The sequence below is a fragment of the Xenopus tropicalis genome, chromosome 6, assembly GCF_000004195.4.
Source record: "Xenopus tropicalis strain Nigerian chromosome 6, UCB_Xtro_10.0, whole genome shotgun sequence".
Taxonomy (NCBI): Eukaryota; Metazoa; Chordata; class Amphibia; order Anura; family Pipidae; genus Xenopus; species Xenopus tropicalis.
In genome coordinates, this window is record NC_030682.2 from 45,414,458 (window position 1) to 45,440,942 (window position 26,485).

Consider the following 26,485-nt stretch of genomic DNA (forward strand, 5'->3'; position numbering starts at 1 on the left):
GTAGTGTCTACACATAACTGCAGACTTCTGCTGCAAAATGCAGTGGTATAGTGCCCTTTAACAGCAAAACCCCTTCAAGATAGACCGTCATAGATGAAATTTTCTTATTCATGTTGTTGTCTTTTATGATTGTGGTTTTATTTACATAGTTAAGTGCATTAAATACCCATGATATAATTGTGGTTACTAAATTGTATGATACAGTTCAGTGAATTGGAACTCAGTAATAAAATGAGCTTTTTCATTTTACTTCAAGCAACAAACAGTCTGATAACTGACTTGATCCTTTGAAATGCTTTCATATATCTGTTGTTTAGCCGGTTGTGGTTGTTTTCTTTAAATTTCCTTTTTCTTACAGGAAAAGGTGACCTTATTGGAGCAAACTTATCAATTAAAGATCAAGTCATCAAAACAAATGCAGATGTAAAGGCTCTGACCTACTGTGACCTCCAGTGTATTATTCTTAAAGGCCTTTATGAAGTGCTGGACTTTTATCCTGAATATGCACATACATTTGTGGAACACATACAGCAAGATCTTACGTACAATCTGAGGGAAGGCCATGAAAGTGATGTAAGTACACAATCTTAGACGCAGTTACGCACTTTACCAGTTTCAAAATAACAAATTCCAAATTGATGGGCCTTCAGATATCTTGACAAACCCAGCCAGAAATGCTGATTGAAAGGGTTGGTTCACCTTTAAGTTAACGTTTTTATGTGATAAAATGTCTTATTCCTAGCAACTTTGCAGTTGGGCTTCATCATTCATTGTTTATAGATTTGAAATATTTAAGAACTAGGTGAAGAACTGTTGCTTTATGAGCTTACAATTTTTTTTTATTGTTACTTTTTATTGCTTATCATTCTATTCAGTCCCTCTCCTATTCATATTCTAGTCTCTTATATAAACCACTGCCTGGTTGCTAAGGTTAACAAGACCCTAGCAGATAACTGCTCAAATCCCAAATTGGAGAGATGTGGAATAAAACAGCTGAATAGCTGAAAAACCACAAAAAATAAAATAAAAAACAATGTGTTAATTGTTTAAGGATATTAATGTCTTCTGTCATACTAACAGATAAATTAAAAGTGAACAACCACTGCCTGGTTGCTAAGGTTAACAAGACCCTAGCAATCAGATAGCTGCTGAAATTCCAAATTTGAGAGTGTGCCATTGTATTTGACAGGGCTGTCTGTTTAGTTAATTGGACCCTGTCATTTTGACCACATTATAACTGAGATTCTGGTTTTCATTTGACAACCTCTAAAATTTCTATACCCTGCCAAATTATTTTACTCACCTGTATCTGGATCACAAGAGATACTAAACCATTGCACTAGGTTACTGTTTTAGCAAATGATCTGGGAGAGAATTAAAGCACAAATATATCTGACCACAACATTCAACTCTACATAGTAAATTTTTATATACTGTATATAAAGAATATATTGTGTTTAGAATGTATCAAGCAGCTGATTATTCATTGCTTCATTTTTTATTATGTGTTAATAGGATTACCTAGGTAAAACATTAATCTCCCCAAAGAATTATCTTAAACATGTGCTCATCAGTTTAATTAACAATAGAAAATTATTATAAATATTTTTCTATAATTGTAAAGGGTGATTTTTCTAATCATCAAATTAAAATTCTTGCTCTTCTCTGTGCTGATATTGCTTAGTTAACCGTCCAATTAAAGGTAATTTATGCAATTTTATATACTATTTGGTTTCTTTTAATGACAAAAAGTATTAATATAAACTAAAAAGGCATTCTGCACAACCTGTATAACTGTACAATATATATAACTATAACAATATATAACAATATATATATATAACAATATATATAATATAACTATACAATACTGTATAACATATAAAATATAAGGGTATTATTATAAAGTCAAGACAACAGTGTCTTAAAGTCAGTATTAAATTATAACACAGTAAGGCATTAGTAAGAGAATATATTAAATGGGAACACTTTAAAGTAACAGACTACTGACACGATGCAAAACTTAACCAATATCAAATAACAGGACAACCAATATCCAGAAAGCTCCGGGTTTCAGGAAGACCATCTTCAACAGAGTCCATTTTCAGCAAAATGGTAAAATATTCACATGCCCAGAATAGAACTCTCCATTATTTGCACTACACCAGTTTAAAAACTGGTCCACGTGATTCTGTATCAGGTACAGAGATAAATTCTTACCATTTCACATTGTAGCTTTTTATGGAAAGTCAACCAGCATCTTTACATTTTTCTGGAATACAGGACAGTATAACAGAACTTAATTAGGTTAAATCTAGCTGCTGCTAGGCTACTGGCCCTGTTACGTTTCTATGGTAACTTGTCAGTGTGGGTACACTTTTAAAGCTTGTCATTATGTGGACTGCAAAACTAAGAATTTGAAGTTATCATAAAATTGAAAAATCATCTGGATTTTTAAATATTGGGGATCATTTATCACCGTAAGTGCAGTTACAGGCTTGCAAAATTCTCTGTAGGTTAATTGTGCATAAAAACCCATTCATTAAAGGTACTTTCATCGATCTGCACTCTATTCACTTCTGTATATTTGCACTTAGCGCCTGCTATTCAGAGCAGTATTGCACCTATGGATGCAGGTTGCTGTGGGAACCCCAGAGATACAGCCACCTACTGCTCCAGGGTGGCCTGCAATTTACATGGTGCAGAAGTGTCAAAAGAGTTGGGATGACACCTTACTTTTATGCCTAATTCTATAAATGATGCCAATCAGAAAAATTTCAGCACCTTTTGCTCCCCCCCTGTGCACCTATTACCATGACTTTGTGCCCAAAGTGCACCCTTTCACTTGTACCATGTGTCTCATGTGAACCATTTGCCTCTACTTTGTGCCCTATGTAGAATTCTTTGCAGCATATACCTGAAATGCAGTTTTGCTTTCTGTGTGCAATTTGACTATTTTGCCACAACCATACATCAGTTTTGCATCCTGTGCACCTTGTACACCTTGCTCCATGTGTACTCTGTGCCACCCACCCTGTGCTTAGTGTAACTTTGCCTCACACCCCATGCAACTTTTGCCCCCCGGCCTCTGCTCCATTTGCAAACTTTGCCACCTAGCCTGTACTTCATATTGGTACTTCTCTACATGACCCCCATGATGTGCTCCACTTTATCCCTTCTGCCCCACATCCAATGCTCTATATGCAACTTTTACCCCAAATACATTTGCCTCTTACCATGTTATCCATGTGTAATATGTGCCCCAGACATCATTTGACTCCACATTATTACTATGGAGCAGATTTATCAAAATGTATATTTAGTGCTTAATACATAAAAACCCACGTTCTATTCATTCCTATGGTATTTTTAGAAGTATATTTATCAGTGGGTGAAAGTTAGCATTCACTAGTGATGGATGAATCTGTCCCATTTACAAAACAGCCATGGCTCTATGGCTGTTTTTTTGTGGCAAAACCTGACGAAACCTGGTGAAAAATTTAGCTCATCACTAGAATTCACCAATTGATAAATACACATTAAAAGAATCCCATAGGAATGAATAGAAGGTGGGTGAGTTTTTATGTATTAAGCCCTAAACTCACATTTTGATAAATCTGTCCCTATGTTTAATGCGAAGCTTGCTCGATTTTTGCAAAAAAGTTTCTGAGTTAATGAATTCCTCTCAGATTAGTGAGTGAAATTGATACCACAAATTAAGGGATTCTAGGATTAATAATTCAGTATTGAAAAAGAGAGTTAATCCTTACTCATATATATATCAATACATTTAAAAACAGATTTCTTTTTTAATGTTACAGGTATGGGACCCATTATCCAAAATGCTCGGGACCTGGGGTTTTCCCAGATAAGGAGTATTTCCATAATTTGGATCTCCTACCTTAAGTCTGCTGATAAAATTATTTAAACAGTAATTAAACCCAATATGATAATTTTGGCTCTATTAAGGATTAATTATATCTTAGTTGGGATCAAGTACAAGGTACTGTTTTATTATTACAGAGAAAAAGGAAATCATTTTTAAAAATGTGAATTATTTGATTAAAATGGAGTCCATGGGAGATGGCCTTTCCGTAATTCAGAACTTTCTGGATAATGGTTTTCCAGATAAGGGGTCTGATACCTGTACTACATCACTGATGCAAATCCTTCTTTCTCTGTAAATGTTACTGTGGTTTTTAAAAACCATTTGCGTTATCTGATTCTGCACAATAATTATTTTCTGTAATTTCTACTCAGTGATAAATGAACCTTGAGCTTTTAGAGTGTTTACAACAATCCATTAAACATTTATATATATTCCATTCCTAAAATAATAAAATACCCTTTCTGTTTTAGGATATTAAATGTTTTTAATCTAAATTAACATCCTAGGAGAAGGAAAATCAGGCTCATGGGATCACTACTTAGATCTGTCATTCTTTAAAGCATAATGAAGTCTGAAGGGAAAACATAACGCTGATTCAGATGAATGTTTTGCCTTCTTTTAACATCAATAAATGTCAGATCTTTAGAAAGAGCTTGTTTAAAGATTTGGGGAGTTGTGTTTTCTGGGAAGACGCTTTTCTTTAATATAAAAATAGAGCTCATTATTTTCTTCATTGTGCGTGGCTGTGTTTTTTGTTTTTAAGATTTGATTTAAACTCTGAAATGTAAGATATAAGAGACTTGTTTCCTGCAAACATCAAAAGAATAATGATATAGGCAGCCATTGTCCTAGATCTGAAGACATTTATCTCTTTAAGTGTGTTGGATACTAAATATTCAGTTTCATACTTCATAGAACATTCCATGGCAAATGTACCAGGCTGGGCTAGATGTTAATTTAATAGAAACAATAATGATAGAAAGTTCACAGATGGTTTTTTTTTCCCCAATTCTCACTTACCTTGGCTTCAGAACTGCATATAAAACCCCCTGAAATGTTATAGCTACATAGTTTGTGAAACAGAGAAAGAGGAATACAAAACTAGCTGTAGAAAGATATAAAGAGGGTAAATACATCATGTAGTACAAGTATGGGACCTGTTATGCCAAAAACTTGTTATCCAAAGATTCCTTACCCAAGGCAAAATATGGGAAGGCCATCTCCCATAGACTCTTTTTTAATAAAACAATGATTTTTTTCAAATGTACTTATCTTCAACTAAGCTGCATGTATCCATACTGGTGGCAAACAATCCTATTGGGAATATTTAACATTTAAATAATTGTAAGTAGGTATGGAGATCTAAATTACTGAAAGATTCCTTATCCAGAAAACCCCAGGTTCCGAGCATTCTGGATAACAGGTCCCTTACCTCTATTTGCAAACTGTATTTATTGCAGTTAAGGGGTTTAAATATGAACCTACACATCTCATTCAATCCACCTAGCACAAGTCTTCAGGGATGCTGAGGAGCCATTGGGACTGTAGATGGCAGGGAGAAAGCAATACATTCTGATGTTTTTGCAAACAGTTCTTATGATTTTTTGTATTTGTATTTAAACAAGACATTCTTAGGATTTTATGTTGAATAGAATATTTTGAGAAATACATTCCTCTGTGCAAACATTAGGCAGAGAGAAAGCTGTATATTCAATTTTGAATAACTATTTACATCTTGTAAGCATAGAAATGGGACAGTGAATGAAAGAATAGGAATTGAGAAAGAATCTCCGAGTATTGTACCAGAGTGTGTCGCACGTCGTTTTCCCGAGGGTACTGGTGTAAAAATTAGGACAGAGGATACCCCAGGGCTATTTATAAAGCAGTGCGGTGTCAAACTTTCCAACACTGTGTTCTTTTTTTGTATCTGTAATAGTTATGCTACTAGATGTACAAATTCATTTATATGTCAACTTGTTTCATAGAAATGAATAATAGAAAAAGTGGTTCTGCTTGTAACCAGGTGAGATCGGGGCTCATGCCCTTGATCCCAATTTGAATCACAGTCACAGAGGAGTACCTGCCCTTCAATAGGCTTGGGGGAGATTTAAAGTTGTTGCTATATGCTTTTGCCATTTATTTCTTTTTCCCCTTGGCACATTCAACCTTTTTGTTAGCATTGTGCTAGGTGTTTGCCAACATCTCTGATTTTCATAACCTGATTTTTTTAACTTAACATTTTAATTGTAATTAGAGATGCACTCACTTTTTTGGTAGAATACCGAATCTCACACAAGTATTGACCAACCCCAGATCAATTCCTAATTTGCATATGCAAATTAGCATAATTCAGGGGTAACGTCAATTTATGTGATCACATCATGCTAAGTCACCTTCATTTTAAAGGGGTACTGAACCCTGTTGCACTGCACTTCTCAACCAAACTTTTCTCAGCTGTTACTGGACTACAAATCCCAGAATAATGTAACATATAAGAAGGTTGTGGCATTCTGGGAGCTGTAGTCCAGCAACATCAGGTTTGTATTCTTAAAGCAATATTGCACAATAAAACATTTCCTAAACATTTCCCTAAATCTCCAGGGCCAATGGCTGCATTCAAATGCAAAAAAATCCTCCAATAAGAATCCCAGCTGATCTGTATAATCTGGGTCCATGTTCCTTGTTCCTACAATTGGAGTTGGGAGCTTTAAGCACAGTTTCCCAGCACTGAACAAGTCTGCCCTTTATCCCCATGTCTCATTCCAGTGACATATGAAGGGAAAAATGACATAATTATCTCTATATGTAAGATAACAGCAAGATGCCTGGCATAGTGCTGGGAATCAGTGTTCTCGTTGGTCTCTTCTCTTGCACTTATAATGAGGTTTTTAGTCAGTAGAATGCTCATTGGAGAATTTTCCTTCATCTATAATTACATTTTTTAACAACTTCTACAGCAAAACTAGGGGCGCAGGGGGACAGCATCATAGCTGGATTTAAAACCCCTTTAATGGTCCAGATTTGTTTCAACCAGGTACTTGGATTCCCCCAAATCTGCCCCAAAACTAACCAACAGTTCCTTTCACGCTCAGCTGTCAGTCTAGGCGACATTTACCAATGGATAAAGAAATGCAAAGTGATTTTTAAATGACTATACAAATGTTTGCAGCATGCAGCCATTTTATATGCTGAACACTTATATGCTTAGGGAATTTTTATTTTTATATTTTTATATATATTAGAATTTGTGCCCGTATTAGACAAAATTTCCCCCTTGTTAGAAAAATTAAATAGTGGAACGTTTATATATTTTAATTTATTTCCCTATGTCAGTAAATCTACGCCTGAATATATACAATGGTGCATTTTGTTGGTGCAATAGTTAATGCCACAATTACAACACCAAACCTGAATACCAGTAGAAGCAACAATGGCGCTGAACATGTAAGGAATAAGTGTATCATAGTACAGAGTTTCTCCATTTGAGCTGAAATGTATCATCCAACAAAATGTCACATCCTGGCTCTGTGCAGTTTGCGTAACACTGTATTTGTTCCCCCATATCGAGCAATACATGTGAATTCGTGCCTTTCAGATTCTCACTTTGAATATCTCTAAGCGGAAAGTGTCCAAGAAATAGGAATGAAAAGTGCCAGTAATTGATAGGTGGAAATAATTGGTGCAGGAAATTTAAAGCTATCAAGGGCTGTCTTAGCACAAATAAAATGATGGATTTGTAAAGCACAAAAGCCTGCAATCAGCACATTTCATATCAGTATCTCTGATAATAAGCTGAATATAAAGCAGTAAAGAGAAGCGTATGGCTGTATTAGAGCCTGCAATCATATAACAGGGAATCATTTCTTGCTCTTTAAATTGCAATGCGCATTTTAGGTTCAAGCTAATCAAGTTGGTTCTGGCAGCTCCCATTTGAATAGTTTAGAGCAATTTTCTCAGTATATGTAGAACATAATGCAAACCTGATGAAATGCATTTGAAGGAATGTTGAAAGTGACTTATGCCATATATTGACTACAAATACTGTGCAAAGTCTGTGGCTCAGGTTTGCCCTGACTGACTCTATATTGTAACCTGTAAATGTTAAACTGTACATGTTAAAAAGATCATTCTGCTATATACTATGGTATTTACTACCAGCCCCTTATAAAATGATAGACCTCACAAAGTAGTTTAATGTCGATAAGATATACTGACATGGGGTTTTCCTTTGTTTTCCATGTTTAGAGAATGTCAAGACTCTCCTGCAAGTCGACACTATCACAGGTATAGTACATTTTACAATTGTTATTATTTATAGCACATGGATTAAACACTTGGTTTATGACAGTTTACTGCAATCCTGTCTGAGGCCGCCTGCCATTTGATGCCATACAATGTGCCTTCATAGATACAGCACGGAGCTTTTATCTACATGTACCTGTGCCATGCTGTAAGCACAATATCATGCTAATAGATTTATGGCACACATAACGTTTCTCTGTTTCTCTGTTGGCAACAATTGCAGTTCCATAGTGTGTATAAAATAGTTTTAATACCAGTTCATTTTAAAAGACACATACCAGTAAGAAATTGTGTGAATCTCCTGGGAAAGTCCATCCAGAATATGCCAGGGTCACAATACAATGAACTTCACTCCTATGAGTCGGCCGTTTTTTTTGGTTTCTGTGTACCCATTGTTAACTCAACCCTCTTTATTCATTTTAATATGTTTTGCAGGATACTTCCTGACTTTCTCAAGGAAAAATGGTTATGGTCAAATAGTCATTAAAATGTTATTTAAGTTCAGTTTTTTATATTTAGCACAAATCACTGGCAAGGCTCCCTGTGAAAATGCATCTGCTAGTGAGGGGCCCTGTAACACTACCAAAGTTCTGCCTCAATCTCAATCTCGGCAAACTCTTTATTTTGATCTAGTGGAACAGCTGCAGATCCCTTTACTTTGACTTTATTTTTGAACTTTTAATAGCATAAAACAACTGCTTACTAAAAGACTAGAGATTGTTGGGTAACAGTTAGTAAGGCACTCTAACCCTCTGCTATTTTTCATATCATTCTACATTTTTCTCCAATATCCTTCATAAATGCAATGTTACAAACTAATCCTGTGAAGAAGTAGCATTTCCTAAATACACCCTATGATGAGTGAATCTGTCCCGTTTAGCTTCCTGAAAAATTTGCAAAACGTTATCAAAAAATTCTTGAAACAGCAACAAAAAAGTGAACCACAAAAAATGCAGCGTGTCAAAAAAAATGACGAGCACAACAATTTTTTTTGAAGCGTCTTTTTTTTGATGCGTGCAACTTTTTTCTGTTGCGTGCCGAATTTTCCCACAGGGAACTTTTGCGCAAAAGCTTGAGATCCTGGGGGTACAGTTTTGGCAAACCCTTACTAACAACATATGTTTAGGAGACTGTTTAGGGGAGGCAGCATTGTTCAACTGGCACACCAACGTGCTGTAACATTAAAGATCAAGAAGTCAGTAATTGCTACCTGCTGATTTAATGCTAAGGGATACTAGAACAAATACAAAGTTATCATACACACACACACACACATACACATATGTATGTATGTATGTATAACTTTATTTATAAAGCGCCACAAGGGTACGCAGCGCTGTACAATCTTACAGAATACAAAATTACACACAGGGAGGACAAGTGATATAATAAATAAATAAATATATATATATATATATATATATATAAGTGCCATTTGGTATGGGACACAGTGGGAAGGAGGTCCCTGCCCCGTAGAGCTTACAATCTAAGTGGTTGGGTAACATACAGGCACAAACTGGAAGGTAAGAGTGCATCAGGTATGGGCATTTGCCCTTAAGCGCAGGACTGGGCAAAATAATGTTTTAGTGCTCCAGAAGGTAACAGCTAAGCTTTTTCTTAAAGAGAGTTAGTGAATGTTCCCTACGGAGGGATTCAGGCACACACAGGCAGAAGAACTACAACCAGTAATTAGATTTAGGACTACCCTTTTTTTCTTACCAGTACCATTCTCCATACCTATCCAGTATCTCAGCACAAGCTCTTTTATGGTCTATAGAAGTTCATTTGTCAAAACACAATAATTCACCTGTTGGATATAGTGTTGCAGCTGCTTTTTTTCCTCCCTTTTTTGTTCTGTTCCAATACACACAAAGGGAATAAATATGTATATAGCAAAACGTGTTACTGCAATACTTTTCTGTGAGAAATACTTGATTTTCTGGAAAAAATTCTGGGGTGCCAACAATTTTGGCCATGACTGTATGTACATAGGAAGCTATACCTATTTTACTGTCTGTTCAGTAGGAAAGACATGTGATGGGAGCCCTAATACTGTGTTTTTTTCACCTAGATGTTTCTTATATGCCCAGTTAGGTGGGATGGGTACAATATATGTTCTTAGCAACTAAGAGGTGATTGGATTATTTTTCAGTAGTTTAAAGAGTTGAAAGAACTGTTAACAGTGATTATTTACAGAATATTGACAAAGCTTTTGAAAATTAATTTTTTAATCTCCTTGTATTAGGCTTTGCCCCCACGGAGTTCATAACTCATCTAAACCAATTTGCATAAATAATGGGCGAACGCAGGCCAGTTCTGAATTTTATGATGATTTTGTATTTCTTATGGGAATTTTTGGTAATGAGACTATTTACAATGTATAAATGGAGTCTTAAAAACAGCTTTGTAGTTCTGTCTGTGAAAATTAGGTTAATTACATGTAGATTGTTTGGGTGCGTGTGTTTGCCTGTATATGTGTATGTTATATGTGTATGTGTATATATGTGTGTGTGTGTGTATATATATATATATATATATATATATATATATATATATATATATATATATATATATATTGTAAAAGAAGCACAAACAGGTTGAAGCTGGTAAGGCTTCACCCAGATTCCTTTTCTATTTGTTTTTCCAATTTAGCAGTGAGGAACAAAAGTGTTTTTTGCCTAGTTCAACATAAAGGTTGTACTAGGTGGTTAGGTTATGTTAACGTTTAGTATGTTATATAATGCCCTATTCCTAGCAACTTTGCAACTAATCACTGTTTATTCTTTATACTTTTTGAGTTATTTGTCTCCCTCTTCTACTTTTTCTACCTTTCAAATAGGGGGTCACTAACCTCAGTAGGCAAAACTATTGCTATGTGAGGCTACAACTCTATTGTTATTGTTACTTTCTGTAACTTACTGTATCTTCCTATTCAATCCCCTTCCTATACTTATTCCAGTTTTTTTCTAACTACTTCCTGGTTGCTAGGAATTAGCAACCAGACCTTAAGACCTATCTTAGAAACCAGATAGCTGCAGAAATACCAAACTAGATATCTGCTGAACAAAAAGCTAAATAACTGAAAAAATCATTAACAATAAAACATGAAGACAAACTATAAACTGTCTCAAAATATCAATGTCTATATTATACTAGGGGGCTGATTTACTTACCCACGAACGGGTCGAATGGAGTCCGATTGCGTTTTTTTTGTAATGATCGGTATTTTGCGATTTTTTCTTATGTTTTGCGATTTTTTCGGATTCTTTACGAATTTTTCGTTACCAATACGATTTTTGCGTAAAAACGCGAGTTTTCCTATCCATTACGAAAGTTGCGTAAAAAGTTGCGCATTTTTCGTAGCGTTAAAACTTATGCGAAAAATGCGCAACTTTTCGCGTAAGTTTTAACGCTACGAAAAATGCGCAACTTTTTACGCAACTTTCGTAATGGATACGAAAAACTCGCGTTTTTACGCAAAAATCGTATTGGTAACGAAAAATTCGTACAGAATCCGAAAAAATCGCAAAACATACGAAAAAGTCGCAAAATGTTCGTTTTCAAGTCGGAACTTTTCCAATTCGGGTCGGATTCGTGGGTTAGTAAATCAGCCCCTAGAAGTTAATTTAAAGTGGAACAACCTCTTTAAAGTAAAGGTGAAGCCCATTGTCCCTGGAGTGAATGAAGCAAAATAGGTGAGCCCTTCAATCTGTAAGGCCACAAGTTTTCTGGTTTTCCCTTCAGGTAGCTGCTTTATTACTTGGCTGCAGCAGTGGATGGGTTGCTTTTTCCAGAAAGAGGAAGGTTTCACTGCTAAAAAAATAACCATGGCCCATCTTAAAATTGCAGAGTTAGAAGTTCAAAGTCCAATGTGTCCAAAGAAGACCACAATCACTTTTCCGGAACTTGCTACAATGTGTATATATACTGTACATATATATATATATAGAGAGAGAGAGAGACAGAGTACAGCACACATTGGGAAAGATAATATATTTAAAATATATAGAAAAAAGTTGTATTACAAACAATCCAACATTTCAAGCACAAACAGTGCTCTTCTTCAGGGGAATCCTAAAAGGAGTTGTGCTCCTCTCTGCACCCATATATATATATATATATATATATATATAAATATATATAATGTTCTTAGACCAGAATACAATGTAATATGATTGGTACACTACAGAATATATTAAAAATAATGATTTTAGCACTAAGTTACCTATTATTTCACTAGGCTACACAATATTTTCTTTCCTTGCTTACACCCCTCCCCACAAGATGTCTGTGTTTGACATTCATTTCAAGAAATATTGACGGTATTTGTATCCTTCCAGTGTTTTGTCACTGGCTGCTAATACTATAATAATGAATGGGAATGTATAACAATTCCTTGTTTAGGCTGTCCCATATTCTACCATTTTGCATAAGCAAGTAAAACCACTGTTTATTGCCATAAGATCTCCAAATATGTAAGTGTTTGTATTTTATCACAGGTCACAAATTAACCTCCACACTAAATAGAAATTTGACTAAGCAGTTTGTCCAATTTTGACCTTGCTGCCACAGTATTTAGGCATTCAGAATAACCTCAGGGGGTAGTTTTGACAAAATCCACTGGATCATAGTCTGGTCCTTCTGATGCCATTTCTTGACGTGTGGCTGGGGCATGGACAGTTGCGAAATTCAGGGAATGTAGCAAGTCCTTCTTTTTGCTTATCAGATCTGGCTAGCCAGGTAGATTGTCCAATCAGACAACACGTGACCATTTAGCTTGTTGGACAGCTGCAATTTGGATAATTTCCCGAAGTGCACTATTGAAGAAAACAATCCTTTACATTTTCTCTCTATATGCTTTTTTCTGTAACAATATTCAATATCTTAAACAGCAAATTAACTAGCACAAATCCATACTGATGGCAAAATAATCCTCTTGTCTTTTTTTAATTTGTATGTGCTTTTGGCAGCCTTAAGGCATGCTGATTCACATTACAGAAACCCCAGGTCTTATATATTCTGGAAAAAGATCCCACACCCGTATAAAAATAGGGGCTGAAACTAAATGGAACTCCCAAACAACTGAATTAATAGATGTGAAATTTCACTTTTGCAAACTTTTTGGTATATCTGTCCCATGTCAGCTGTGGGTGTTATTAAGATCAGCACACTATCTACTTAGATCTTCAATACACAAACCTTTTGAATGTGACACAATGAAAACCACAGAAACTATACTGTAGAAATGGAAAAAAAATGTAGCACAAATAGACAGAGAGTTCTATCGTCATCAATAAACAGGTGTATTCATCTCAGTAAATGATCTCCATGGTATTTGCATTATTTATAATGCCCTATGTGTTTAAAAACAGATAACAACATAATAAATTTCATCTGAGTTTACCATTCTATATTTTTTTTCCTTCAGACAGATCTTCGGGGCAATGGCAGTATAAATAATAGACTATCATCAATTGTGGAAGATGAAGACGAAGACACTGAAGAGGATGAGCCTTCATCCCCCTCTTCAATTCATACTCGGAATACAGCCTCAAAGTATAAGAAATCTGCCACCAGTAATAGTTCTCTTGGGATTAATTTGAAATCCTTTCCAGGAACAGTTCCATTTAAGTCCCCATTAAGAACATGCAATCCAAGTTCAACAATGGCAAGGCAGGAAAATGAACCTAACCTTAACAGCAGAAAGCGAGAAAATAACTTAATGCTTAACCTGCCAACTGTCACAAGCCTTGGTCCTCCGGATTTAAGTCCCAGGTGATTTAAGTGTTCTTGTTCTGTGAAAATGTGAATCAATATTTCCGGTAGAGTCATTTAGGGTAACGCAAACAGCAGTCCTGAGAAATCATGGCAGGTCCTCAAGGCCTTATTATATTAACTATTTATTATGCATGTATACTGTATATATTTAAAGCATTACACATTTCAAATAGTCAGTGAAATTGCAAACATCTGTATTTAGCTTTGTCTAAACTTGTGTCAGGAGCAGCCACAGGTGGGTGGCTGGCAGGTAGGAGCTTATATGCCGTGTAATATGGGTACAGGGGGTATGCGCTTGTTGATAGGCAGGAAACAAGTTATGATGCTGAAACATGATTTATTAAATGAAAAATATGCATAAGAAATATGGAAGTCCTTACAACAGGCCAGTGGTCAGAGGCAGGCAGAAGTCGAAACAAATCCGGAAAGCAGGCAGAGGGTCTGGACTGGCAGCAAACAAGGAGGGTCCGGAATAACAGGCAGTGGTCAAAGGCAGGCAGAAGGCAGGGAAAGTCCAATAATCAGGCCGAGGTCAATACTGGGAGATCAAACAGAGGTCAGGAACAGGAGTTGTAGAACAGGGTAAGGTAACAGAATCAGGCAGGTATGCGGGCAGGAGTCAGGCAGGAACAGGGACTGGAACAAGCAGGTAAGGACACTGGAACGCAAAAGGGCTCAATGATCAAGCCACCAGGGGTTGCTAGTAACAGGCTTATAAAGCCCTTTAATTGTCTGATTGCAACCACCTGGGCTAATTAAGGGAGGAGAAGGTGAACATAGACACAGAAGCAAAGAAGAGGGGTTAACAGAATGTTCAGGGCTGGATGCCCAAGGTCTCCAGTGGCTCAGTGAGGTAATGGAGAACCTGCCTAACATAGAGTCCAGAGTTCCAGTACAGGCAGGTCCTGACAACTTGACTGGACCAGTAGAATTATTTATCTTCCATTATTTGTAATAGCCAACTCTTTGCCACACCTTACCACATTTTTCATTTGGCCCCATCTGTTCCTGGATGTCTTTTCTGCTCCTCAAAAAGTCACCATTTTTTATCTACAGTAAATCCATTTCATTTCCATTAACAGCTTTAAAACGTAATTCTCTTTTTTCGGCTTTGAAATTTCATCCTATTTTTCTCTGTCAAACTATACTATCTTCCTTCTTGGAATGCTTGCACATTATTCAATATAGTCTATTTTGAATACCTGCACTTATTAACCTCCCCTATCCATCTGTAATTTGTCCACCCCCTTAAACTGTGAGTTGTGCTGGGCAGAAATCTACTTTCTATTTTAATAAATGGCACTTCTTCTTTGAATTTAGTGCTGGTAGCCCTTACTAGTTCTCTCTGTCAGCCTTGGAGACAGGTACACTTGATAACCTGAAAATCAATTACTTGCTTTTCTCTGTTTGTCTGTTTTTTAGTTGAAATTTAAACCATATTAGTTGCTAGGGTTTCTGGCACTCCTCATTATTTTTAATAGATGGTGATGGGCAAGATAATAAATAATAAATATCTTATTATATTAATGTCAGCCTTGGCGAAATTTAAAAATGCTATGTAAGTTCTGACTTTTAATTTTGTTGTGTACTCTGCAAGTCACATTTATCTGACATTTATGTGGCAATAGAAATTCATTTCTTTTACGATGCTACATTGTTGGGACTGTGTTTCCCCTGCAACAACGTATTCATCTGCCATTAATCCCAATTCAGCTCTGTAACTTGTGGGGATCAGCAGAATGTTATGTTTTTATGTGTAATAGTTGGGCACAAGATGAACTGCTTCTATTAATAGTGCTGTCTCATCTGCTAAGATGCTCCCTGTGTCTTGGTACATTAGAAACAGAGATTGTGACCTGGTTACTCTGCCTAAGGCAATTACACAAAAATGGTGCCAGTTTCTCTGACTGACAACTTTCACAAATAAAAGGCAAGCTGAAAACATCAACTAAAACTGAAATGCAGTTAGCAAAGGGGGCAAAACTGTCACAGAATATAAGACACAGAGCAGTCAGTGTGTTGGTATCATTATGTACTGCATTACAGTTTATATATTCAGCTGGGCTCTATGATGTTGCCTGCAGCTGTAAGATAATTACAGAGGCACCACTTTATAAAGACTTACATACTTGCAAAGTATTGGGATGCTGTTGCCATTTGTCCAATCTTTAATACATGATTCTGCACAGGTAGTTAGAATATTCTGTGATATAAAAAATAATGTCCTAAAATAATATGAATATGCTGTAGCATTCTTCACTTAAAATACCGTGCAACATTAACATGCCCTATGGTCTTCTAAATGTTGCATGAAGAAGTCTTTAAGCAAACTGCCATCAAATAAAGTAGAGATAGCCTTCTTAGTGGTGTAGTGAGTAAAGGTCCCCATACACGAGGTGATTTCACTCGTTGTGCGACGAACGATTATATCGACAAACGATCGTATGGCGATCGGGTTTCCATACGATATGCCATCCACGGGCAACGATAATTTGCAAAAGATTTCATTGTATCATTATCGTAAAATACGTACGATCGTACATCTACATACGATCCAATGTCGTGGGGAAGTGGTATTTATTTATTTATGTTTGTTGACTTCCGCTGCTGGCAATCATGACATGTGCAGAGAACAATCGTTCGAAGACAAATGTCTGACACTCACACCAACTGGCAGATTTTATTGTTAAATGACTAAAATTTTTAAACCTGGACGATCGATTTTGGGGACGATAATGTTGGGTCGATTAGTGGGCCGACGATTGTTCGCACACCATCAACTTTACGATAACTTAACGATAGTATCGGATCGTTCGCGCGACGAAACAATAGCCGCAGGCGACGAAACAATAGCCGCGCGACGAAACAATAGCCGTGCGACAAAATAATAGCCGCGGGCGACGAAACAATAGCCGCGCGACAAAATAATAGCTGCGGGCGACGAAACAATAGCCGCGCGACAAAATAATAGCCGCGGGCGACAAATTTTTTTTGTCGCACGACATTTTCGCTGTTTCGCGAATTTTTCGCCGTTTCGCGGATCTTTTTAAAGATTCGCAAATTTTTCGGCGAAGCGAAACGGAACAGATTCGCTCATCACTAACAATAAGGCTATCTTTCTATATTGTTACATAGTTAAGTTAGGTTGAAAAAAGACCACCAAGTTCAACCCCCTCCAACCAAATCCCAGTGCACACAGGTTGGTAAGAGTGTGTCTATCTATAAACTAACATATATAAACTATATATACTAATATGTATACTAACTGTAGATATTAGTATCACAATAGCCTTGGATACTATGCTTGTTCAAGAACTCATCCAGGCCCCTCTTAAAGGCATTAACAGAATCTGCCATTACCACATCACTAGGAAGGGCATTCCCCAACCTCACTGCCCTCACCGTGAAAAACCACCTACGCTGCTTCAAATGGAAACTCCGTTCCTCTAATCTAAAGGGGCGGCCTCTAATGAAAAAGTCATATAGTATATAGTGATATAAATTATTTTGCAGTTTGATTGATAACGGTGTACTATGGGACACTGTGTTCAGCTTTTGATTATACTACAAAGACTGCAATGAACTATTTCCCAAGGTATCTTGCTGTGGCCTTCTATTTACACTTCCCTTTGGATGCTCTAATATTACCTTATTTGGTACATAAGTGTGTTTATATTTATTGGGGCTTATCTCTTGAGGAAGGATAAATCAGCATATGTTAGATTATGATTTATTGTTACTAGGATGTGGCAGAGGGTATACAATCCCTTTGCACATTATTAGAGAAGATTGGAGCCAGATATATCATTGTCACTTGTTGCGTATGTAAATTAGGGGTAGAGGATGTGTTTTTTTATCCATTGCTGTTTTTGAAAGGTTGGTACATACACATAGGGGCACATTTACTAATCCACAAATCCGAATGGGAAAAATTTGGATTGGAAACAAACATATTGCGAGTTTTTCGTATTTTTTTCGATTTTTTTGTCGTCGTTACAACTTTTTCGTAAATTGTCACGACTTTTTCGTAGCCATTGCGACTTGCGCGAATTGTCGCGACTTTTTCGTAGCCGTTATGATTTGCTCGTATATTGACGCGACTTTTTCGTATTGAGCGCTCGTAAACGGCGGGCAAACCTTTCAGACTTTGCATGATTTTGGAAGCCTCTCTTGGACTCAATGGCACTCTGCAGCTCCAACCTGGCCCAAGGAAAGTCACGATACTGAAGCTTGAATGAATCCGAACGCTACAAAAAAGTCGCGACAATTTACGAAAAAATCACAAAATACCGATCATTACGAAAAAAAAAGCATTCGGTAACTTTCGGGACGTTCGTGGATTAGTAAATGTGCCCCTTAGGGTTGTTAGTGCTTAACTGATACTTAACTCCATTTGAATGTCCATGCGATTTTTCAGTAGCTCTCTAGCAAAGACCATCATTGCAGTGTTAAGTAGTGATGAGCGAATCTGTCCCGTTTCACTTCGCCATAAAATTCACAAAACGGCAATAAAATTAGCGAAAAGGCAAAAAATTAGTGAAACACATTTGTTGCACAATTTTTTTGTTGCCCACGTCTTTTTTGACGCCTGTGTCGTTTTTTTGTCGCCCACGGTTTTTTACGCGCCCGCGCCCAATTTTACGCAACTGCACATTTTTTACACGACGCACACTTTTTTGACACAACCGCGCCCAATTTTACGTGCAACAAAAATATTTTACACGCAATAAATTCTTTCGCTGTGAATTTCCCCGGAAGTTTCACGAAACAATTCGCAAATGGTGAAATGCAGAAATTCGCTGCGAATCCATGCCTGCCGAAAAATTGGCTCATCGCTAATGTTCAGATTCACTTTAAGCTTAGTGAGGACTGAACTTGATTCACATGTAATTTTAAAAACCATTTTTGCAAATAATTTCAGTGAGATTTGGGTGATGAATAGTATTTGTTGCCCAAGAGCTGTTATAAAGGTTGTTCAAAGGGGCCTATGAGCACAGTTTAAATGAAAGAAAGAATACAAATACGATATATTGAATATAAAATATATATGATATATTCTAACTTTAATTAGAGTTTGGAGAGTTAAGAGAAACCTCATTACCAGCAATTTCTTCCTAATTATCCCTAGTTGCAAAATGCTTCTTTGACCTCACAGAGAGCATAACTGTTATCTTAAAATAAGCAAAATAAAATAGCTGTTTAGTAATATTTTATATAAATATACAGTATATAGCATTATCTTCTCTATTTGTATTTATATATTTAATTAAATTATAAGACAATGAAAAACCCTTAATTGATTGTTTATATCTGTTGGCAGAGTTGTGGATGGGATCGAAGATCATAACAGTAATGATGAAGGTCAAGCTTTTGATTTTGAAGCTTATCGGCTGAGACAAGAAGCTCGATTAGGGCAACCTATAAGAGGTATTGTTCTTTATATGTGTTTATTAACATAGAGCTACTGTATGTGTTAATACAATAAAGGGGAGATTTATCAGCTTGAGTTTGATATATTTTCATGATTTACATTTTTTTGCGCTAAAGTAACTCAAATTCACCATTTCAAATCCTGTACTGTTTCTGAAATATTCAAGTTACTGTAGGGACTCATAGGGTTAATATGCCCCTATGGCTTTAAACCCTACTACTTCCTTAGTTTAGAGTTTGCCTTATGCCTTATTGGTTATTTGGGTTGACCACACCTCTTGTACTCTCATATAGTGTTTAGCAGGAGGGTGGGTCTTCCTCTTTGGCTGCCTCTGTGTCTCAGGTGAAGGTCCACTGAGCCTGGGATCAACAGGGCCCCAGTAAAGCCATACTTTACCCTAGAGCCATCTTATACTCTAGTGAAGTTGGGGACAGGGACCCTGTGAATGAAGGACCAGTTAGATAGTTACTCTTGTAGAGCACTTTCTAGGAAAGTGAGATAGAGAGGGAAGGAAGCAAGAGCAGTTTTGGCTCCACCAAGGTAAAGTAGCTGGAAGTACCCTTCCATACAGGCACTGTTTCCTCAGCATAGGGCCACGGTTAAGACATAGGAGACAGGCAGTATCTAAACCCTGATCCACCATCAGCTGTAGGACTCTTAAAGCTAGAGGTATTCAACCTGAGGACTGAGGTATCTATCCTATACTGCTTCCAAAGGGGTGCCAAGCTGACCAGGTGCATTTACCCTGCTCAGACTGTAAAGGAGGTGGGATAAACTAGTGTGCATCCTCTCTGTGCTGTCCTCAGAGTACTACTATCATATAACATCTGTATGTGAGTATATGCAATAACCCTGCACATTGATTTTTGACAATAAATCAGTTCTATTGTTCAACTGAAAGAACCTTCTGGGGTCCATTTCTGCTATTCTGCACTGCTCAGCGCTACAGTGAGTTGTAGTAACACTACACCCCTGGTTCTGCTGGTTACTTCCAATTAGCGAAGGCCCATCCTGAAGGATTGAGTTGCATGTACCCCATGCTCTAAACCTACACTAACCTGGTTTTGACTGTTTTACAGCCAAATAAGGGTTACATTACTCTTCACTATTCCCTCTCAGCAATCTTTCTCTCTTTATTCTCTCTTCATGCAGGAGGTAAAGTCATATTTTGATTGAAAGTTAGGTCTAATACACCCTTTGGGGGTATCACCCTTTACCTAGAAGATTTATTAGAGCTAACTCTTACAAAATAACCATCTCTAATGGAAATTGGGGGAAAGCCTCCCCTAAAAGATGTATTAGACTGACCTGTCTATCAAAATCTGACCCGACTTCTGTATGGAGAAAGAATGAAGAGCGACAGGTTGCTGTTTCAGAAACAGTACAGAATATGGATCAAGGCAAATTAACCAGCAGTTTCTAGACTGTGATTTACTCAGGGCTGGTAAACAAGGCAGAGTAAAATGATTCAGTGGCAACAGGTTCTTCATACATTCTCCCATTATATGAAAAAAAAATACCAATTATAAAATAAGTTGAAGACCAGTGAAAATAACATATTTCTTGTAAAAAGATTGTATTTTAAACTTGTTTTTAATATATTTTTGCTACAAAGTTGTTTTCACCTTTTGATTCTCTCTTTACAGAGGTTTCTGACTTTAACCCAGCAATACTTTTTATTACTGCAGAGGAAACAAAACAACAGATAGGTCGATTAAACCACGAGGTAAAGTGTTTATTAGTTGTGTTTCTAAATCTCTAAAGAGAAATTCCATTGCTTAAATTCTAAAATGTTTACATAATTAATGCATTTTAATAGAGGGGCATATCTGAATTAAATGTAACCAAACTGGCATTCCATCACACAACGTTATATACCAGGAGTGTAATATGGGGAAACAACCAAGGCATATAAGCTTTCTCTGTATTTCTGAAATATAGAGCAATATGATTGTTAATAAATTATATTTGCCCATATTTGTATACATTTAAATGTATTCTAAAATCATGTATTACCCTGCTTTTTAACCCCCATATTGTAGTTAGTTAAGTTAAGGAGTGATAGAGGGAGCACATTTTGCTCAGAGCAACCAGTTAGATGTTTGCTTTTTAAGCAGGTGACCAGTAATACTTTCTGTTGAATTCTATAGGCTACTGCGGGTGAATAGAAAAGTAGCATTTTTTATTACATTACTCTATTCATCTGGAAGCAGAATGAACAAAACATGAGGTGGAAAAAAATTAAACTATTTTTACATTTACCTTACAAAAGACAAAGGTTGAATAAAAACTAGGGGTAGGAAGAAGATGCAGCTGCCTAGAGTGCAACGATTAGGGGGTGCCAGGCAAGAGCCTCTCCTGCCTACCCCTAGTCCCCCTTCTTTGTAATTGCCCCAGTCGCTTGTCATTAGCGGTGGGGGCAATGACCCATCGCACCCCCCCCCGAACTGCGCATGCACGCCGACAGGGTTGCCTAGGAAGCCCGGTTGGCTTGGCCCACCCCTGGTTATATCTTTCCTTTTTGCCTTTACTTTTCTTTGTTTTACCTTCTTCTAAATTTATGGAAATTTGAAAATCTTTATAAATAAAGTAAAAAAAAATCTCTTGCCAAATAATATAATGATGATAGATAAAATGAGTTAACATGAAGTGGATGTGAGTGTGTGTACATGCATGTGTTTTTACATACTCCATCTTTCAAAAAAAGAGTTTAATTCTTAACTTGGGTTGAACCTTGAGGTATATAGATCAACTGTTTTTATGGGGAACCAAAAAGTTTCTTTCCTTTGATAGTCTGGAATCAATTTTTTCCCACTGTTAGTATATTTACATAAAAATATATTTAATGAAGAAAAAAATGGTCTTGAGACTAAATAGAATGTATATTTCTGTATGTGTTTGTGGGGAAGGGGTTGCAGTGTATTCTAAATAATTATGGATTAAACCAATTAAATAATTTTTCATTTGCCTGAATACTGAATTCTGGATAAAACATTAAACCGAATACCAAAATAAACATTAAAATATGAGCAAAATCATAAAATGTGTTTGAATTCAGTTATATGGTCTGAGCACTATGGACCCAGCCAAAAAAAAATCTGAATCAAGCAAAAAATGAATGAGTTTCAACTAAATCCCAAACTGAATCTTGGATTTGGTCCATAATTCCTGTTTATATCACTGTTGTGTCTTATATACCATCTACTATTAAAAAAACTGGTATTTGCAGAAGAACGTAAAAAGTAAACCCTATTAAATCAAGCCTGCCATTTTATAATAAATATAAATCCAATTAATTAACTGATTAAAAAAATGATATTGTTTGTAAGTGGCAAAGAGTTTTGGAATCTATAATTTAATGTACTATTTAATGTATATGTTTAACTTATATTAATATAAAAATTAAATGTAATGAGCGTAACGCTGCATATTCTTTTTAGGAAGTAAAAGTCCATGTTATACAGTTAAGAACAGTTGTTAAGAACAGTTTATGGCATTCGCTATGAGTGAATGGTTCATTAGCAAGAACATTATTCTATATATTGAATTCATTACATAAAGTGCACGTGAAGCCAATCCAAAAAGTAAATGGATTACAACTAATGTGGACCAGCTGACATGCATTATACATGTGTAAGGAAAATACTGCTGGGAAATAACAAAATTCTTTTAACTAAATATGACAAATTAATGATCAGAAGACACAAAAATGTGAAGAAATAATACTGTGTATACATTATATAACGCAGTCTGGAATATTTTTTCATTCACATGATCCAAAATTGTGATAACACCCACAAAAGGTGTAACAGATATTAAAACCTTGAGAGGTCTATCCATGCATGAAGTATGCATTAATTTAGTAGTAAATTCAGAACAAATTAACTCTCCTTTACATGTGATGTTAGGAATGCTGGCAATAACCACTATGAGGTCTCACTCCATTATTTCTGTTACTTGCCACATACTACACTTAATTTGCACTTTTTTTCTCATTACGTTTTATGTTTACTGCTCATTACCCCCTCTCCCTATGTAGTAGTATAATGTTCAGTGTAATTATGGTTTTTGTTTTTTTTCTTAGGTCAGTTCATTAACACAAAAGGTTTCACAGCTCGGTAAGGATATGAAGAGTGTTATGAATATATTAGAGAATTTATTGGCAGTACAAAGACCAGTTGGATATTATTCAACATATGGCACTGTTTTGGATGCAATCAGAACTACTATAGGGTCCCCAATGGAACAAATACAAAATAGAATGACATGGACAACCAATCAATCCTGCATGCAAAGACCAGCAGAGACATTGGTTGGCACACCAACACAGCTTTGTCAAGGTGCAGTTGTATCTGACCTTTGGAATATGGATCCTGCATCAGTAGGAAGCAGCCCACAAAGAAATGGATCGAATATTCAAAACTCTTTAGAGGGTGAATATTATTACACTTCCAACCTTGGATATTCTCCATCACATTATCAAGTTATTCAAGCAGACCACTTCCCATTTTTAAAGTCTACATCACCACATTCAGACACTACATTAACTCCCCTTCAGTCTATTTCTGCAACTCTTTCTCCATCTCTTGGTTCATCATCCGAGACTTCTTTACATCTTGTTTTGCCTAGTAGATCTGAAGAAGGCTTCAGTCAAGGTGCAATTAGTTCACTTAGCCTTGAAAATTTGCCCGGTTCGTGGGACTTAGAGAGCACAACAGGCATTTCAAGACTTTCTGGTGAAGAATATTCCCATGAGATTGTGACAAGTACAATAGATTTTAAAGATGACAAAGCCATAAATGTAAAATGATAATTTCTCAGATTGTCTGGCAGAAGTAGGGTGTTGTTGTCTTTAATTGCATGAAAGGGCAATAGCCTTTAAAAGCTGGCTAAGGGGATAAAGATGTATTGAAACGGGAAAATGTACGAATTATTACAGAAAACATCTTACTGTAAATCTAGAAGCATGGTGAGTGTATAACTTATGTAAGCTATTGGTCCATGTGCCAGACTTTTGTTGTAGACTGAAGACCCTAAGGGTCAAAACTGCCGGGAGTCACATTTAAAAGAACACACGATCATAAGTCATAGGGAGTTATTGTATTTAAAAGCAACAGTTTTTTTCCCGAGTGCCTGATTGTTATCTGAAAACAATAATGCTGTCAATGCTTGCTTCAGGTGACTAAGACTCCTGCTGGTCTATTTGTCAGTTCAGAGAAGACATAAGGACAATTATCGCTGCATGTCATCTCCTAGACAATCAACCAAATAGAGTTGGTAGATGGTGGTTAGTTGTTGCACGTTATTTGTCATTTTAATGAAACCTCCTAATTTATTTATCAAACAAATGCTATTTTTATATACTTGGTATGAAATATGTATTTAACTATTTAAAATATTTATAACTCAATGTCTTTTTTGGTAAGAGCTTGCGGTTTTCCAGAGAAATGCACAATTCTTATGCATATTGAATTAAACAATTTATTAAGCAAACGTGTATGTAATTCAAATTATATTCCCCCACTGCATGCAGGTTGAATGAATGTATGCAATAGATAAAATAAAACAGAAATCAAATACCAAAAACATGGAATGTCATATTATAGTAATAAAAGATTATATTGATGTTTTAATAAAGTTGTTTTTCACCGGCCAGTCTTTCAGAAAGGAAAAACTTTGATTATTGGTAAATCTATTTTCCTCTTTTTTTAACACAAAAAAAGCAATACTGTATCTTTTCTTTATGTTATGCCATGTAAAGTATTATAGAGAATGTAAGACTGTTACAAATGTATATCTTTGTTAGAAGATGTTAAACATTGTCCGTAGACTACCTTCATTGCCAATCTGGGACCAAAGAAATCAAGCATCCTTCTTGAACTTCATTTTTTAGATTAGGTTATGGTGTTCAGCATATCCCAGTTGAGAAATAAATTCTGGCTAAAAATCAGTGAGATTCTTACAGGTTGTTTGTCGCAGGTCTGCACAAGGTGCTTCATTTTACAATTTTGTTTTTTCAAAAAATGCTTAAATCGTATTGGTTATTTACACCAAAGATGATAAATGAGAAATTACTGAAGCACAAATCATTTATGTTTTTTTGTATTAACTCTACATTTGCAGAATTAGATTAAAGCTTAACTGCAACACAGAACATGAATCAAGCAGAACTACTGAAATGAAAATAGTTACACAGAACGCCATTTTGCAAAATAAGTCTTTCTAGTGGCAACAATGTTGAAATGTATTTAAATATATTTGAGATGGAGAAATTTTAATTTGTGGGATTTTAAAGTCCCTTAAGAATTGCTAGAGATGAGGCAAACGATGAAAAAATGTCAGTACAGGTATGGGATCTGTTATCCAGAATGCATGGGAACTTGGGTTTTGATGATAAGGGATCTTTCCATAATTTGGATCTCCATACCTTAAGTCTAATAAAAAATTAATTTTAACATTAAATAAACCCAATAGAATTGTATTGCATACAATAAGAATTAATTATATCTTAGTTGGGATCAATTACAAGGTACTGTTTTATTATTACAGAGAAAAAGGAAATCATTTGTTATCATTATTGATGAGAGAATCTGTCCCATTTCCCTTTGCTGAAATATTAGCGAAACAACGGGAAAATTCGCAAAACGGTCCAAAATCCACACAATACGTTATTCGTGCAACTTTTTTGTTGCGCACAGCTTTTTTTGCCACAGCTGTGCCTATTTTGTCGTGAACGCACCAATTTGACGTGAACACAACAAATTTTTCTGCGGCAAATTTTCACGGAAATTCGCCAGTGCCGAAATTTGCTGCGAATACATGTCTGGCAAAAAAAATTGTTCATCACTAGTTATCATTTGTTATCATTTTTTATTTATTTACCTAAAATGGAGTCTATGGGAGCTGGCCTTCACCTAATTCAGAGCTTTCAGGATAATGGGTTTCCAGATAACAGATCCCATACCTGTATTTGTATATCCGGTTGTTTTAATTTACATTTTGTGATTTCTTGAAACATTTTTTAAACAAAAATGAAGCTTTTGTACGTACTAAAGCCAATCCTGCCGGCTGCTGCTCCTATCCAT

General features: G+C 36.1%; 1 protein-coding gene across 1 annotated transcript in view; it reads left to right on the plus strand.

The window, feature by feature from the left end:
* The window catches only part of kcnh8 (potassium channel, voltage gated eag related subfamily H, member 8), a 148,555-nt gene extending 122,768 nt beyond the window's left edge, over window positions 1-25,787 (plus strand). The window contains exons 12-17 of the mRNA XM_031904503.1: window positions 359-573; window positions 8,135-8,173; window positions 13,620-13,966; window positions 19,290-19,396; window positions 21,047-21,126; window positions 23,485-25,787. Of these exons, the coding sequence (XP_031760363.1) occupies window positions 359-573; window positions 8,135-8,173; window positions 13,620-13,966; window positions 19,290-19,396; window positions 21,047-21,126; window positions 23,485-24,210 (1,514 nt within the window). The 3' untranslated portion in view covers window positions 24,211-25,787. The remainder of the gene's footprint in view (window positions 1-358; window positions 574-8,134; window positions 8,174-13,619; window positions 13,967-19,289; window positions 19,397-21,046; window positions 21,127-23,484) is intronic.
* Window positions 25,788-26,485: the final 698 nt, after the last annotated feature.